The 13266-nt window shown below is 35.6% G+C and overlaps 3 protein-coding genes across 6 annotated transcripts; 1 reads left to right on the forward strand and 2 right to left on the reverse strand.

The window, feature by feature from the left end:
• The first annotated feature begins 214 nt into the window (after window positions 1-214).
• On the forward strand, window positions 215-6166 carry LOC110793766 (uncharacterized). 4 transcript variants are annotated; one of them, XM_056830165.1, is made up of 9 exons: window positions 215-428; window positions 1031-1183; window positions 1315-1834; window positions 2596-2763; window positions 3346-3411; window positions 4769-4921; window positions 5434-5519; window positions 5598-5706; window positions 5823-6166. In XM_056830165.1, exons 3-9 carry the CDS (start codon window positions 1793-1795, stop codon window positions 5982-5984), a joined length of 786 nt encoding a protein of 261 aa, XP_056686143.1. In that variant the 5' UTR covers window positions 215-428; window positions 1031-1183; window positions 1315-1792; the 3' UTR covers window positions 5985-6166. The 4 variants fall into 4 exon arrangements, with proteins under 4 accessions (XP_056686143.1, XP_056686145.1, XP_056686150.1 ...); XM_056830167.1 differs by having other exon boundaries at window positions 1315-1444; window positions 2561-2763; XM_056830172.1 differs by having other exon boundaries at window positions 1315-1444.
• A 227-nt stretch (window positions 6167-6393) lies between these two features.
• Window positions 6394-8478, reverse strand: LOC110793756 (E3 ubiquitin-protein ligase AIRP2). Its single transcript, XM_021998659.2, has 5 exons — window positions 8178-8478; window positions 7841-8003; window positions 7477-7543; window positions 7030-7261; window positions 6394-6796 (listed from the first exon to the last, which is right to left on the reverse strand). The coding sequence occupies exons 1-5, from the start codon at window positions 8264-8266 to the stop codon at window positions 6589-6591; spliced, it is 759 nt and encodes a 252-aa protein (XP_021854351.2). The 5' UTR covers window positions 8267-8478; the 3' UTR covers window positions 6394-6588.
• Window positions 8479-11102: 2624 nt separating this feature from the next.
• LOC110793773 (cytochrome P450 77A2-like) lies at window positions 11103-13121 on the reverse strand. The gene has a single exon (XM_021998671.2). The coding sequence runs from the start codon at window positions 12868-12870 to the stop codon at window positions 11308-11310; it is 1563 nt and encodes a 520-aa protein (XP_021854363.2). The 5' UTR covers window positions 12871-13121; the 3' UTR covers window positions 11103-11307.
• Between the last annotated feature and the right edge of the window lie 145 nt (window positions 13122-13266).

Below are 13266 nucleotides of genomic sequence, written 5' to 3' on the forward strand. Positions count from 1 at the left end.
ACGTTCATTAATTCTAGAGGTAACAAAATTCAGAGTAGGCCGGACTTTAACACAAAAGCATGTCCAAATTCATATTTGGTGCGGGCTTTTCTGTCAAGATCGGGCTTTGGTCTAAAATGTGTGTTTTAGGCTGCCCAACCCCGCATCTTATCGGGTCGGGTCGGAGCGGCGGGCCGTGTGATCAGGTGTAATTAATTCGTCATTTCATTTCGTCTTCTTCCTTCTCTCTCCTCTCACCATAACTTCTTCAATTTTCCTCTCTTCAATTTCAAACTTATTCTGCTCCAATTGTTGCACATAATTCTTGCTCCTTCCTCTCTCTTGTCTTCTTCGTTCGTTTTTGTTGTGCAATTGCGACAATAGGGGGAGCTACGATTCAAATTAGGGATATCTCTCTGGTTCACATGTTTGCTGCATTGGCAAACCAGGTCGATTCTCATCTTACTTTTTGCAATTGTTGATTTTAAAATTTGTTTTAGTTCTCTTTGTATGTGTTAGTTGTATCTTTGATTTCGTTAAAAAAAATCAAAATTCAATTCACATTTGATATACAATGTTGTGGATTTCAGAGCGGCTTTGTGTTTGTTTTTCGCTATTGGTGATTTAATTAGTTGATTTTATCAGATTTAATTACTCAACTAAGAGCTGTTGCGGGGGTAGGGGTAGAAGTTTGAAGATGGGGAAAGCCAGTTATTTATGATTTTGCCATACTTTGAAGGATATATTCTTTAGTTTTGGTGAAAATATGAATAGATTTCAGTTATCTAGCTCTTTTTTGGGCTGCCAGGGTAGGGGAGGTGGAATATGCATGATGTTGCTGCCGCCATTGTTGGATCATCATTTAAGAGTTTAACTATGAGTTGATGACCAAAGTGCTATCTATTGCATTTACCAATTCTTTTGTCCTGATACCCAAATGATTCATGCCTGCTTTAACTGTGTAATATTAGCTGCTTGTTTGCTTTTGCACACTTTTCCACATGTACATATGACTATATGAGCTCTAATTCTGTTTTCTTTACCTATACAGGTTGCTATGGAAAAGCTCTCGGTTCTAAAGTCAAAGATGGTTGTATATGCAAATGGTCATGCCAAAGATATTGAAGAGGGTCTTGAATTGCTTCCGGGAGTTGAATCTCTCCTCCAAGCCTTGTAATCAAGAGATGGTGTAGTTACTGGACTGGTAAGTGTGCATAAATACATTTGATTTCTGTTTGATTCTTGCTTAAAAAGCAAATGTGCTGTTGTTTTAAATAGGATGCTCCGTATTTCATGGCTCGATCTTTCCCGCTAATGTGTCTGGTTCTTTTGCAGCCAAATGATGTTGGAGCAGCAGAATTTGGGGGAGATTTGGCAATAGGTGTTTACACTGGCATCTTTGAGAAGAAAGATCTGGAACAAGCTAGCATTGGAGGAGCTGTCGTTCTTCAAAGTCTTTCTTCTTGTGAGAGCTTCTTAAATTTGCTGGGTTTTTAAATTTGGTTCCCTAATTTTGTATACTGGCATTTTAGATGAGTACTTCGTATTATTCTGCTGTACACCATGCCATGGTCTTTCTAAATCCTAAACCTATTAAATCTATATGCTTAAGTGGGTGTACAATTTTCATGTCATGCAATAAAATCACATTGACTACCATCCAAATATTTCAATTATTTTTAGCAAAATGTTCATGAAGTTTGGGATGGACCATTTTTTCCTTGGCTTGCACAATGGCTAATATCGTACGTCTCATTCTTTGCTCTTGCACCCCTTCTCTCCCCAGGAGCAAAAAAAGAAAGGAAGAATATTCATGTCACAATATGCAATTATGCAAGGCTATGGATCGAAAATGGTGAAACTGAAACTTATATCAAAATTTAAAATTTCGATATTTTTGTTCTCAGTCTTTGTCTGTAGTTTTGAAATAAAATTGTGAAAGATGCAATCACATTGAGTATGATAGAGGTCAGAGATCCCAAACTACAACGCAGGTGGAACTGCACATGCCTTTGTGTGTTTGCAGTTTGCACTAATGGCACCAGGTTGCTGATGAAATTAGTTCTAGTCAGCACTAACCTCACTTGTTCCTTTTTTGGCAGCTTCACTTGTTCTTTGTTTGAAAATATTCTTTCTTGCAATTGGGTGACCCTTTACAGTCTGAAATGAAAAGTAATAATGGCTAATGAAAAGATATTTAAAAGTAACGGGAACACTCAGCTAATGCATATTGTAGTGCCTTGACAATTGACATATATGGAGTAGTTTTAATGTCGCAATCAATCCAAGGCTGGGTGTATTTTTAAATTATAAGCTAGGAGGGGAAGTTTTCCATTTGCCTTTTTCAAAGGAAAATAAGATATTGGAGTTCATTGACATCTGATAGTTTCAAGTCTTTCAACTACTTTTTTATATTCTATGTACTGTTTTTTAATACTTATTCAGCCCCTTTGATAGAAGTATGGGAGGTTATAAAGTATTCTTATTCTATCGAAAGGGTTTATGGAATATGGATTTTAAATAGAAGGTAAAATCTTGAAAATATATCCTCTGAACTGTGTTTGCATCTATCACTTCAAAGTTCAAACTATTTAGTCCGAAATTAAAAATCCTTAGAGAGAGATGGAGCAAGAGAAGAAGGAAATCAAGAGAATTCTGGTGACGTTTGACATTGACGGAACCTTACTTCAAAGCGATGGTTCCAACTCTAACCATTTCCATCGTGCTTTCTCCTATGCTATCCTGCAAGTCTTTGGAATCCATGGTACTATCGACGTTATTCAGGTGCTTTATTCATCTCTAATTTGTTCGGCATTTCTTCCCATGTTACAAATTATAATGTCCACTTTGTGGTCGGTTTTTCTTCTGTATGATTAAGTTAGTTTTCACTGTTAATCTGTCCCACCTTAAGTTACTCTTTATTGGTTTGGATTTTGCTGAGATAGTATAACAACTTTATACGTCATGAGTAGTTATTCAGTGTAGGTTGAAAGTTGAGGTGCCTAGTATTGGGTGGTTACTTGACATGCATTGTGTTAGGTTTGTTCTGAAATGGACATAACTGATAAAGGATGGTGTTAGCATTTCAATGTTTGATCAGTAATCGTCAATAACTGAAGTATTATAAATTCATGTGTGTATATTGATTGTTTACCACTTGATCATTAGTTCATTACTATCTTTCGGAGTATGCTTTTAAGAGTCGCAAAAATTCAGTTTCTAGCTGAGGATATCTGTAATTATTTGTTCCTGTTAAGGGTTAGTGCTTGAAGTTGTATCAATTGATTCCCTTGCCCTACTTTTTAAGATTAGTGGAGTGGCAGCTAAATCATTATGGTATTGATAGAATCCCTGTGTTTTTTCCAGCTTCATGGTTCGACTGATCGTGCAATTCTCGTGAACACGCTTGTCCACTATGGTATACCATCTGAGGTTGGTAGCTTTCTTGTGTTTTTTTCCCACTTTCTTTCATTGTTGTTATAAAATGTTTTAGTTATTATTAGCAGTTGCTTTAATTATTGGCATCTGCTTTTGATTGATACTTTCTTTGTTAAAAGTTGGATACTATCTCAATGGCTATTTTTTATGTGATGGGGGCTATATTAGAGATTTAGGGAAGCTTTCTGCAACTCCGGTACATCTTTTTTTAACTTAACAATTCAGATAAGTCAGAAAATAATGGTGAGATAAGTTGAAATAAGTCCAAAGAGTTCCAGTAAATTCAGATAATATTAATTTAAATGAGTCATATTCAGTTAAACAGAACAAAATCATTGAGGGGTGCCAGTGGACAGCCGTAAGTTTTATTTTGAGGGGCTGGGTTTGCAAGTGCTAACTTGCTGCTGGCATGATTTGCTATGATGAATTTCCAGCACTTTGTTCTAGCAGACATCAATATATTTTCCATACCATTTGTGCATTCTTCTCTCTGGCTTTAGTTACTACTTCTGTCTATTACTCCGTACTTCTCTGGGTTATGAATTAATTTTTCACTCTCAACTGGCGCAAAGAAGTGTTAAAGCCTTGTAGGTCTTTCATGCCACTTTGTGTTTTACAAGTTGTAACTCTTGTAAGCAGAGCTTTTTGAAATTTTATGAAGAGATATTAGTAGGTTGAGTAATTGGACTAATACTCTGTTTGGTAAGCCAAAAACCTCGAACCAGATATTATGAATTATTAATTTCAAATGAATAGGTGAAAGTTGTGAAACTAGGAAGAACGAACTGGTAAGACTTTCCAAAGTTGGCCGGAATACGGTATTTGGACCGTAAATAGTGGTGTTGACTCTTATCTCTTCACTTACAAGGTTTATGCAGTGATGCTGATGTTACAAATGCATGATGCATGTTAAGAATGGATATGCCGAAACTCTGAAGTATCTGTTAAATTATGATTAAGTCCCTAATCAGCTTGTATATTACAATAAGTGTTCAATGAGGTTACAGTGTGAAACCGTGAGTATAATAAACCAAGATACACAACATATCCTAATAATACATTACTAAGGAAACATTACTCATTATAAAATATTTACATATATATTTACTACTAACAGACTATCAGTACCATGTGGAAGATAAGATGAGAACTTGGCGTGGGAACATATTGCAGTGGACCATTGCTGCAGCTCCATTTATAAAGATCTTCATTTATTTCTTTGACAAATTTTGTTTTCTTGATTCCAAAATGCATGGTTAATATCTTGCTTTAACAATTTTATGCACTTGCTTACATTCGCAAATTTATGTAGTAAAATGTTTTTAATTCTTGCCTCTCCTGTTGTATAAAGGCTGCTACAGAGAAGCTCCCAGTTTTGATGTCAAAGATGACAGAATATGTAAAAGCTCATGCCAAAGACCTAGGAGAGGGTCTTGAATTGCTTCCTGGTGTTGAATCTCTTCTTCAAGCCTTATCATCAATGGATAATGTACTCATCGGATTGGTGAGTGTGAATGTAGACATATTCTCTGCTTGATATGAATTTTGTATCAATAGTTTGCTTCTAATTTGGACATAAACATATGATCTTTTCGATAGAAAGGAGATTTTAGGGGATTAAGGACAATCTATCCATCCATTGGTAAAACTGTGGTCAGGCCGCTGTTGATGATCTCACTATTGATGCATAAGTTTCCAAGTTGTCTGGTTGCATTTAAGGCTCCCTTCTATTCGGCTTATTTTGTCTGACTTATATTATCTGAACTTTATTTTATCTGGAAAAAAAAACTTATTTTGTCTTAAATGAACTTATTTGTATGTGAAAACGTTTGCCAAAAACTTGAACTTATATTATCTGAACTTAACTAAAGTTATTACTGAACTAAGCTGAACTTATCTGAACTTAGAACAGATCCTAACTAACACTGTACTTTGATTATATTTAACTTGTCTGATTCCGATTTAGCAGGTGTTTTACGTTCTTTAACCCTTATGTTTCTTTATTTCTGCTACTAGGTTACTGGTAACTTGGAAGAGACGGCATGGATGAAATTGGACTCCTTGGGTATCAAGAAGTATTTTAGTGTTCCGCGTTTTGGAGGGTTAGTAACAAAAAACATGTCAGATTATAAGTTAAACTGCTCTTAGGTTTCCTATAACTGATGAAAGATCCTTCTCAGATTTGGGAGTGATCACATTGATCGAGGTCACCTCATCAAAATTGCAGCTGAAAGGGCTGAAAAGCTTTATCCTGGGAAATTTGATTCCCGAGTCCATGTTGGAGACACCGTATGTGGGAATTTTACTCCCTACAGCTTAATAACTTCAAAATCCCTTTTTTTTTTTGTTTTTTTCAAATTTTTTTTTTGTTTTTGTCTTCTGAGTTATGTGTATATTCTTTGCAGCCAAATGATATTATAGCAGCTGAATCTGAGGGAGCTATGGCAATAGGAGTTTGCACTGGTGTTTTCGGAAAGGAGGAGCTGGAGCAAGTCAGCAATGGAGGTGCGGTTATTCTCCAAGATCTTTGTGATTATAAAAACTTCTGTAGTTTGCTAGGTTTTTAATTGGAGTATTCTTGATTATGTATAGCATGGATGAAACTATTTTCCTGTCATGCTTTAAAATAACACATGTTTGACTATCATTTCAATATTTCCTAAATCTTAATCTGAATGCTCTTTAAAGCTTGGAATCAGCCATTTTTCGCCTATCTTGGCTATGTTTATGTACCGTACTTTCATTTCTATACTGTCGTTCTTCCTTATTCGGTAGAACTTTTCTTTATCCTTCACATGTTTGTGTTAATGCTGTATTAAGATCCAATTTGCACTGGCTTACCCCGACCCTTAATTACTACTAACAACACTTTGGCTGTCACACTGACAGCAAATAAAACATAACAAACCAAAAGAACTATCATTCAATACAACAACTCCCAAAATGATTTTGGGTCGGCTAACATGAACAATCATAAGAAACCTTAATTACAATAGTTAAGCAGAGATTATAATTACAAGTTGTCAGATTAAGTTTGCCTTATTCTGTACTGATTTCTGACTACTTCTTTCGACTACATACGACAGAAGTACAGAAAGCTAAAGACTAGTGTGACTTACATGACTAAGCTCTTCTTCAAGACCTGTATTTAATTAAAAACATTATCATTAATCATATTAAGTAGTTATATACCCAGAAAGGAGCATCTGTTTTATCCTTGGGCAAACTTTGAATATACAGATAAAATCTTGACAGTTCCTCAGTTGAAACTGTCTCTGCATCTATCACTTCAGATTCACTTGTCAGAACCCATAAATCCTCTGATTTCACTCTTTTCAACCCTCCTCTGCAAAATGGGCATGATGCAGACCTTGTATTCCTACAGTTTTCGCAAAAAAAAAATAGAGTCAGCTACATAACTCGGGGTTTTTTTGATGTTTTACCCTATCGAGGTTTTGTTCTTTTCACTTATAAGTTCAGATTACAGGAGTTCTTGTGAAAAGAACGAAACTTGATTTTCTCGATAAAGTATAAACATCTGAAAGTTCTAAGGTGATCCTCCTGTAATACGGAACATTCATATAGGCACGGAAAGAGTACTGTGGTTTTTACCAGTTTCGGTAACAGTTGATGCACATTGCATGACAGCAACCAGGCAAGACCATTTTAGTAGTTGGCACCAAACATATCCCACATTCATCCTCTCTTTCTTGATCAATGGCGTTTTGAAGCCTACCATGCCCTACTAAAACCTCCTTCTTTTCGCTTTTCTTGGTCAAATTCGTAGCACTTTCTCTCTCCACCAAATCATTATGAAGCCGTGTAAGGGATGGAAGTATAATAGCTGCCATATTTGAATGTTGTGTAAAGCAAGTTAGTACTGTATTAATGGGCGAAAAAGACTAAATTTATGGGCCATTTTTTGATTGTTTTTGACATGAACATAGGCGTCTTTCAGACTAAGTATTTTGAGATGAAAGACCTTTCGAGATTGGATGAGTCAAGTATTTTGAAGTCATTAAAATTAAAATGATCTTGATTTTTTGCATAAGAACATACCATAAAATTCCCTAACTGTTGCCTTGCTTCCTTGTGTAGGCATGTGGGTTCTTCCATCTGGATAAACCTGTATTTGAAAAATTCAATGTGGTTGAAAAAATCAAACTAGAATTTTTCCATGTCTTTCCAGAAGTTAATACATGTTTTTTGAATTACACTCAATATGTAATCGGCGTAAACAAAACTAGAACCCCGTAGATTCATTTCCTGAGAAATTCTACTTCCTATGCTCGTTCTCCACCAACAAAACAAACCCCATTTGAAATAAGAGCGAGTTAAGAATTCTCGAATGTATTAGCAGAGCATCAAACGATACAAAAACCGCGAGCAAATACAAAACATATGTACTAAAAGAAAGACAAACCTCATAGATTAGAATGTTGAATAGATTGAAGTAAAGTGGGAAAAGGCAAGAACAAGAACTATCAAGCCATTGTAGCAAAAGGAAAATCAAAGGAGACAATTGATTGTACTCCAACTTCATGTGAAGGCAAACACCATTTTTTGGTTTTGGAATTTCTGCTACCCTGTTATAAAATTAAAAAAAAAATCATAAAACATGAATAAAAATCTCAAAACGAATAAAATATGATCGAGTTTTCTTAAGGACCAATGTTTTATCTTCGTGGTAGTATAAGATTATAACTTTTATTTTACATACATGGTACCCGTAACGAAAAATACAAAATTAGGTAACTTACAAAGCATTGGCATGTTGTATATCAGCTTCTAGCTCCTTGAGTAAATCTTGGTATGATGACCTTCCTAGTTGATAATAGACCATTTCCATTAAAGTGTGTGTTCTTCACTTATTTTTTTTTATTAAAAAAACCCTGTTTTTTTCAATCAATTTTTTTTTCTCTTAGGTAGTGTTTGGATGTTTTTGAAAGTAGGGAAAAGAAGAGAGAAAGAAAGCTCAAACTAAATCTATATATATACAAATATAGTGGGAGATTGTGTCTAACAATAATATTTAATTATCTTTTTATAATTAATTACCGTTTTTTTGAGAAACTTTTTAATTAGTGTCAAAGTATGATTTGTGCTCCTCATTATCTTCTTGTGTTTTGGAATATGTTTCTTTTAAAAGACAAATAGATTCTATTTTGATATAGATAATTGTTTTAATTAGTGGTTGTTGGTTGGTGATTGTTTCTTTAATTATATGGATTATGGACCATACAACTAGTTAAGAATTAATATTAGTTAGAATCTTTTGTTTTACTTTTTCTTCAAAATTAATTATTATTGGTGATTAATTGTATGACTTTAATGATTTTCAAACTTTAAAAGAAAAGGACTTAGCCTTGGTCAAAATGGCCTTTGCGGTGGAGGGGTTGGGAACTTGGGATGAATGTAGCCACTAGACAACATCCCCTAATTAATGTCAACCATTTTGCTCTTTTTGGTAATACTACAACAAAAGATTATTATTCTAATATTCTCATAGCTTTTGTACATTGTTTAATTTGTTGTTAAATAAGAATACCCCTTCATTAAAATTACAGTACTAGTCTCTTTTTCTTAATTATAAGAAATTATATAATACTTCTTCCGTTCTTTTCTAAATGACACAATTATTTAGGCACGTTTGCCAATGTACGATTTCAAACATTAATATCTCTAATTGTGGATCGGAAAAAATTATAAAAAGTTGATATTTAAATAATATTTACTGATACGAATCTAATAAGACCCCACACGACTATGTTTTTTCTTATGTATAAACCACAAAAGGAAGTCAAAGGTGTTTGTGTGAATAGTGTCTAAAACTCAATTGTGTCATATAAAAAACAGAGGAAGTATGTTGTAATATAATATCGGAGAAAGTATAGCAATATGAGTAGTTTCAAGTCGTATTGTAAAATTCATTGTGAGTACATGAGTAATTTTATAAGTATATTTTGGGTGTCCTTAAAAAAGAAGTATATTTCGAAAGAAGTTCAAAATCAATAAAAAAAGTTCCCAAATAATAGTAAAGAAAAAAGAAGTTACTCCGTATTACTTTCTCATTCAAATTAAAGTTCAATAATACTTCGATATTCCCTCCAAAAAAAAAAACTTTGTTACTCCGTATAATTTAGCAGTAGCTTATTTGTTGGGCATTAAAAAAAATTGAATTTTTAATATTTAATGATGGGCATTTTAAAGTAAAAATGGACGCCGAATAGCGATGAACTTATTTTATGGGTCAATTGGCTAGGAATGGTCGAATGGATGGATGTAGATAAGGCAGTAGCAAGTGTACCTTTCAAAAGTTTTGGATTTTATTCTTTCAAAATCTCAGTTGTTTACCAAGAGTACTACTATAATATTATTGATTTTGTCTACTTGTTTTGTTTTCTTCACAAATAATTGTTTTACTCCGTATGTATTATTATAATATTGGAAAAATTGATATTGACAGTTCCAACTATGGCCGTTTAACTTTTAAAGGTCCCAACTTTTGATTATTCTAGAGTGGTCCCAACTTTAAGGTGTGTTTTCCAAGAATGGTCCTTTGGTTTATTAAACTATTAATTAAGTTGATTTAAGCATATCATACTGTTCCATTTACTTCATTTAATTAAAAAATATGATTATTGCACGAGAGATATGAGTGTTAATTAAGTTATTTAGCACTTAATTTTAACTAAGGGACCATTTTTAGAAAACACTCTCTATAGTTGGGACCACCCTGACATAATCAAAAGTTGGGACCTTTTAAAGTAAATCGGCCATAATTGGGACCGATAATATCAATTTTTCCTATAATATTTGGGAATAAGTCTAGTCTACTAAAATGTGAATTAAGCTAAATTAAAATTTAATTCCCGAATAATTAAAACTGATGGTGATGGTTTCATCAATGAGTAATAATCATACACAAGTACATTATTGAAAGTAATCCCTAATCGACTATTTTTTTTGGTATTAGCACCCGGTTCACCCTTAAGGCTAATCCGGATTCGGGGCGAATTCTGGGTGAATAAAAGTTACAGTCCCCTCCCAATTGTTGTTGCGGGGGATTCAACACGGATTTTCCCTACCAAGTTCATCCCCAATCACCACTGAACCAACAGACAATTGGTAATCCCTAATCGACTATAATATAGTATGAACTCCAATAGATCTAATCTAAATATCTATCTATACACGAGAAGTTCAACACTCGATGGTCATAGTACTGATGAAGTGTTTTAAAATGACTCGATAATTTTAGTACGTATATGGAAAAAAGTTCATTAATAAAACAAATAAACAAAGTTAAGAAAAAAAGTTTTAAGGGGTAAATAAACACTTACTCAAACACAAACAAAAGATACAACTTCGGAGAAATTTCTTGACACAAACCCAATTTTAATAGTCGTTGCATTATACTTTCTCGAATGGTCACGAGCATTTAAATGCTTATCACATGAATGCCAACATCTATTGATCTATCAACTCAATCACAAATTCACAATTTAAGAATACTTTTCTGCCCTCACAACATTGTCACGAGTCCGTATATCTGGATAACCTGTTTCCAAAGTAGTTTAAATAGATACATAAAACATAAAAATGTACAATATTACATTGTCACGGAATCATTCGTACCATTCGTTTATCAAACCGGGTCCAAGACTAGTTTAACAAAACATGAATCGACAAAGAAACTCTTGTTTGATGCTTTAATAAACTTACAAAGTGTTACAACTTACAACCACTCCTTTTATATATGCCAAGGAAATGTTAATCCACAAGTAATAATTAAAAGTAAAACAAAAACAAAATAATAAAATATTTATTATAAACAAAAATTGTAATATTGCATTATTAAATTAATTAAGATTAACATAAAATAATAAATCAAACCCTTGGAATGATCTTAGCTCTCAATGGATTCTTCATGATCACAGTAAACTCCAATTTCTCACTAAAATCCACCTTAGTATTTTCCGGAAATGCCCTCCATTCAAATTCTTGGACTAACCTTGCAATTAGTAAATTCACATGAATTGTAGCCATACTCAAACCCGGACAAACCCGTCTACCCGCCCCAAATGGGATCATTTTCACTTCCTTAACCCCATTCATATCCGCATCCTCCCCGCCCGATAAGAACCGTTCCGGATCAAACTTCTTCGGGTTTTTCCATAGCTTCGGGTCCTCGGATATCCCGGGGAGGTAAAGATCCACGTTACACCCCGTGGGGATATGGTATCCCCCGAGGGTAGCGGGCTCGGTAACCGCATGAGTGAGGGAAAAATACGTAGGAGGGTGCTTACGGAGGAGCTCCTTGACAAACGCATGCAAATACGGCATTTTGTCAAGGTCCGCCTCCTCAACGGATCGGGTTCCTACTTTGGATCGAATCTCCTCGTATATCTTATCCTGCATTTCCGGGGTCTCAATGAGCCGGGCCATGGCCCACTCAATTGCAGTCGCAGTAGTATCCGTCCCCCCATTGATAAACTCCGAACAAAGGGTCACAATCTCGGGCTCAGTCGGGCCTGACTTCCGACCCTCAATCTGAAGATCAAACAACGTATCCAAGTACGAGAACGGGGTCGCGGTCGGGTCAGAAGCAAGCCCAGCCCGAAGAATGGCCCGTCGTTGTTCAATAAACGGTCTTAACGTCTCGATCTGTTTCCTACGTACCTCAAGAGCTTCCTTACGTTGCTTAGAGAAAAACAACCCTAGGATAGGGAGGTAATCGTCTATACGCGGGCTCACCGTAATCAACACCTCTTTTAACGTATGATCAATCTTCTCAACAGTTTCCTCACTCATCTCAACACCAAAACACATGGCTAGTAAGATGCAAAACACCGCGAAACGAGCGTTCTTCAACACGTAAACGACGCCGTTTTGATCCTTCTCCGCCTCAACCTTAATCCTTTCTATGAACTTATCCATGGCAATGTTACGTACACTTTTGAATTCCTTTAACCTAGAAGAACTAAGCCCGTTTTGCACCATGTTTTTTCTTAACGACCGCCAAACCGGGCCGTAAACAGCCGCATTGACGGTGAACTTATCGCAACTGAATATCCCTCGGGTCGGGGTTTCGGCGGGTCGGGTTGCAAACACCTGACCCTTCTCGATCAACGCCTCGTGAGCTAACTCGGCGCTACTAACGATAATCAAAGTACGTGACCCCATTTTGAGGGTGAAGATGGGGCCGTACTTTGGTGCAAGTTCTCTTACATATTCGAAAAATTGTTTCCCGGAGTTGGCAACCTGAAACAGGTTGCCAACAATGGGCCAACCCGGCGGGCCCGGTGGAAGACTACGTCGGGCCCCCGACCCGGACCACGAGGTTTTAGTAGCTTTACTCTTGGAAGTGGACTTGTAAGTGAAGGATACGGTTGTGATAACTAGGAGTGCTAATGTGATGAAAATGAGGTGGTAGTAAGAAGAGAAATCCATTACACTCTATGTAATAATAGGGTGTAAACGAGCAGAGCAGAATCGAGTATTTATGTATTTTTTTGGCTTACACTATAATGTGCGGAGTAACAAACTGGTATCAGTAGGGATGTAAACGAGGCGAGTATTGAGAGGAGTAGTGGGAGAGAGTGAGGAGAGGTAGTTGCATGGTAGGAGTGTTTGAAAGGTGGGTAGGGAAATTAGAAGAGGAGATAGGTATGTGATAAAATAGGGTGAATGCTTGAAAATATAGGTGAGTGTTTTAAATGCATGAATCATAATTATTAATTTCCAACGCATTTGTGTGGCTCGTTAAATGTGGCAGCTGCCAACAGTCTTAAGGGTAGTGTACTTAATGTGGGGGGAAGTCTAGTGCACATTGTTTCATGTGGTCAT

Source organism: Spinacia oleracea, chromosome 1 (assembly GCF_020520425.1).
Source record: "Spinacia oleracea cultivar Varoflay chromosome 1, BTI_SOV_V1, whole genome shotgun sequence".
Taxonomy (NCBI): Eukaryota; Viridiplantae; Streptophyta; class Magnoliopsida; order Caryophyllales; family Amaranthaceae; genus Spinacia; species Spinacia oleracea.